The sequence below is a fragment of the Molossus molossus genome, unplaced genomic scaffold (assembly GCF_014108415.1).
Source record: "Molossus molossus isolate mMolMol1 unplaced genomic scaffold, mMolMol1.p scaffold_m16_p_20, whole genome shotgun sequence".
NCBI lineage: Eukaryota > Metazoa > Chordata > Mammalia > Chiroptera > Molossidae > Molossus > Molossus molossus.
Window position 1 is genome coordinate 19,162,383 of NW_023425356.1, and position 2,697 is coordinate 19,165,079.

The 2,697-nt window shown below is 62.3% G+C and overlaps 1 protein-coding gene across 1 annotated transcript; it reads right to left on the reverse strand.

The window, feature by feature from the left end:
* Positions 1 to 272: 272 nt before the first annotated feature.
* LORICRIN (loricrin cornified envelope precursor protein) lies at positions 273 to 1,591 on the reverse strand. Its single transcript, XM_036273718.1, has 3 exons — positions 1,501 to 1,591; positions 1,213 to 1,413; positions 273 to 1,056 (listed from the first exon to the last, which is right to left on the reverse strand). Exons 1-3 carry the CDS (start codon positions 1,589 to 1,591, stop codon positions 425 to 427), a joined length of 924 nt encoding a protein of 307 aa, XP_036129611.1. The 3' UTR covers positions 273 to 424.
* Positions 1,592 to 2,697: the final 1,106 nt, after the last annotated feature.

Consider the following 2,697-nt stretch of genomic DNA (forward strand, 5'->3'; position numbering starts at 1 on the left):
TCATATCTTTGGTTGCCAACCATTCTTCCCACCCCTGGTAACTCCCATCTACCCACCCACTGTTTTCCCAACAGAATAAATATATCTAGTGAATGAATGTACCAGTGGGTGAGTGAATGGAAGAAAAGAGAGGAGAGGAATGGAATGAATGGATTTGGAAGCTATAAAGAGTCGTGAACACCCAGAAATTCTCATGATTTGCATATTTATTGGTTAAGGAGACATAGGATTTGGGAGGTAGTTGTGCAGAAACCAGAGTCAAAACTGCAGAACAAGATACATGATGCGTGTTCAATAGCTTCTTCCAGGTGGATGAAACGTGAAGTAGTTGGAAACCTCATGGTAATATCATGAGACCACTAAGCCCATTGGCGTGCACGAAGAACACCTCCAGCTCCTTTGCCTCCGTGGCGTCCAGGGGGCCTTATTTGCATGGCCAGCTGGGCGCCTGCTTCTGCTGGGTCTGGTGGCAGATCGGGACGCCTTTGCCACCCCCGGAGCCACCCCCAGAGCCACCGCCCCCAGAGGAGCCGCCGCCGCCGCAGCCGCCGCCGCCGCCCCCGGAGGAGCCGCCGCCGCCGCCGCCGCTGCCGCCGCCGCCGCCGCCGCCGCCGCCGCCGCCGCCGGAGGAGTCGCCGCCGCAGCCGCCGCCGCCGCCAGACGACCCCCCTCCGTAGCTGGGCGCGCACGAGGTCTGGGTGGCCTGCTGTGAGTAGCAGTAGCCGCCGCCGCCGCCGCCAGAGGAGCCCCCGCCGCAGCTGCCGCCGCCGCCGCCGCCGCCGGAGTAACCGCCGCCCCCGCAGCCGCCGCCGCCGGAGTAACCGCCGCCCCCGCAGCCGCCGCCGCCAGAGGAGCCGCCGCCGGAGCCGCCGCCGCAGGAGCCGCCGCTAGACATGCCTCCGTAGCTCTGGCACGTGACCTGCTGGCTGGAGCCGCCGCCGCCGCCGCCGCAGCCGCCGCCGCCACCGCCGCCACCGGACGAGCCTCCGCCGCAGCCTCCGCCGCCACCGGACGAGCCCCCACCGCAGCCAGAGCTGCCACCGCCGCTGGACCAGCCTCCGCCGCCGCAGCTGGAGCCTCCGCCGCCGCCAATGGTCTTGACGATTCCACCGGAACCTCCTCCGCCGCCGCAGCTGGAGCCGCCGCCGCCCCCGGAGTAGCCGCCACCGCAGCCGGAGCCGCCGCCGCCGCCCCCGGAGTAGCCGCCACCGCAGCCGCCGCCGCCGGAGCCGCCGCCACCCCCGGAATACTTGACGCCGCCTCCGGAGCCACCGCCGCCGCCGCAGCCGCCGGAGCCGCCGCCGCCGGAGCCGCCGCCGCAGCCGCCGGAGCCACCGCCGCCTCCGCTAGAGTAGCAGACAGAGCCTCCGCCGCCGGAGCCGCCGCCGCCGCCCCCGAAGTACTTGACGCCCCCTCCGGAGCCGCCACCATAGCTGCCGCCACCGCAGCCTCCGGAGCCGCCGCCGCCGCCGCCGCCGCAGCCGGAGCCGCCGCCGCCGCCGCCGCAGCTGGAGCCACCACCGCCGCCGCCGGAGCCGCCGCCGCCGCAGATCACTGGGGGCATAGGTGTAGGCTGCTTTTTCTGAGACATCTTATTCGAGGTGGAAGGAAACCCTGGAAGGAGAGCAGACGGCATCACTGGACCAGTAGATAGAGGATGCAAGGGAGGAGGCAGCTGCAGCCATGGCAACCCATCATCCCCAGCAGCGTGCTTGGCTAGGCTCCTTCCTCTCCCCGTTCAGATCCAGCAGAGCTCAGCTGGGATTCCTAGGATTGGCGCTTTTAGAAAAAAGTTGGGTCCACTCTCAGAAGGTCTTTACTAAGCTCTATCTATATAGCCCAGTTAGTGGTGCCCATTTGTCTCTCTCTCCCTCTCCCTCTCCCAGCTCTGCTTCTAGGCTCTTGTGTGATTTTGGACCAAAGGACCCACACTCTTGCCTGTTTCCTTACTTCCTGTAAAACCAGAGTTTCGAGCACTTCATTTCTCAGGTCTCTTCCAATCCCAACACTGGTTCAATGAGTGCAAGTAGATTATTACCACAAATCTTCACCTGCTGTGGGGGGTTTACCCATTCCCTGCACCACAGAGGGTTTGTCAGAACGTCAGAGGGCTGTTGTACCATATTCTCCACAAAAACTCTTAGTTCAAGTTCTTGGGCTATCCCACTGAGCTTGGCCATGATCTGGAGACAGTTATCAGAAAAGGAGGCTCCCCCATGGTCCTGTCTGGACTCCATTGGTCCTTTGGACCACCATCTCTCACCAGATGACCTCAGCCATCACCTTTACCACTTGTTAAGTCCAACCTTGGTCAAGGAGACCGGTCTAGTAGGAAGTTGTGTCTCAGTATCTCACAAGTCATTTCCCTCTCAGAACATCTCCCTCTGTAAAATGGGCAGTCTCGTGGTTCCTAAAACCTCCCCACCTGCAGTATTCTCTGACTTATTCTCCCTACTACTCTATGAGAGTAGGCTCAGCCTCCCCTGCCAAGTTCATGAGGTCCTTCCAGCCCATTACAGGCCTTCTGGGACAGTTTCTGTAGAGTGTCTCCCTGTGCCCAGTACCAGGCCTGCCCCTACAGAGGTGCCAGAGAGATAGGAGATAGTCTCCTTTTGTGAAGTTTACATTCTGGACTAGAAGACCAGAAACACCATCTCCACAGCAGCAGCTCTGCACCCTTTCTTTCCTGCCTGAATC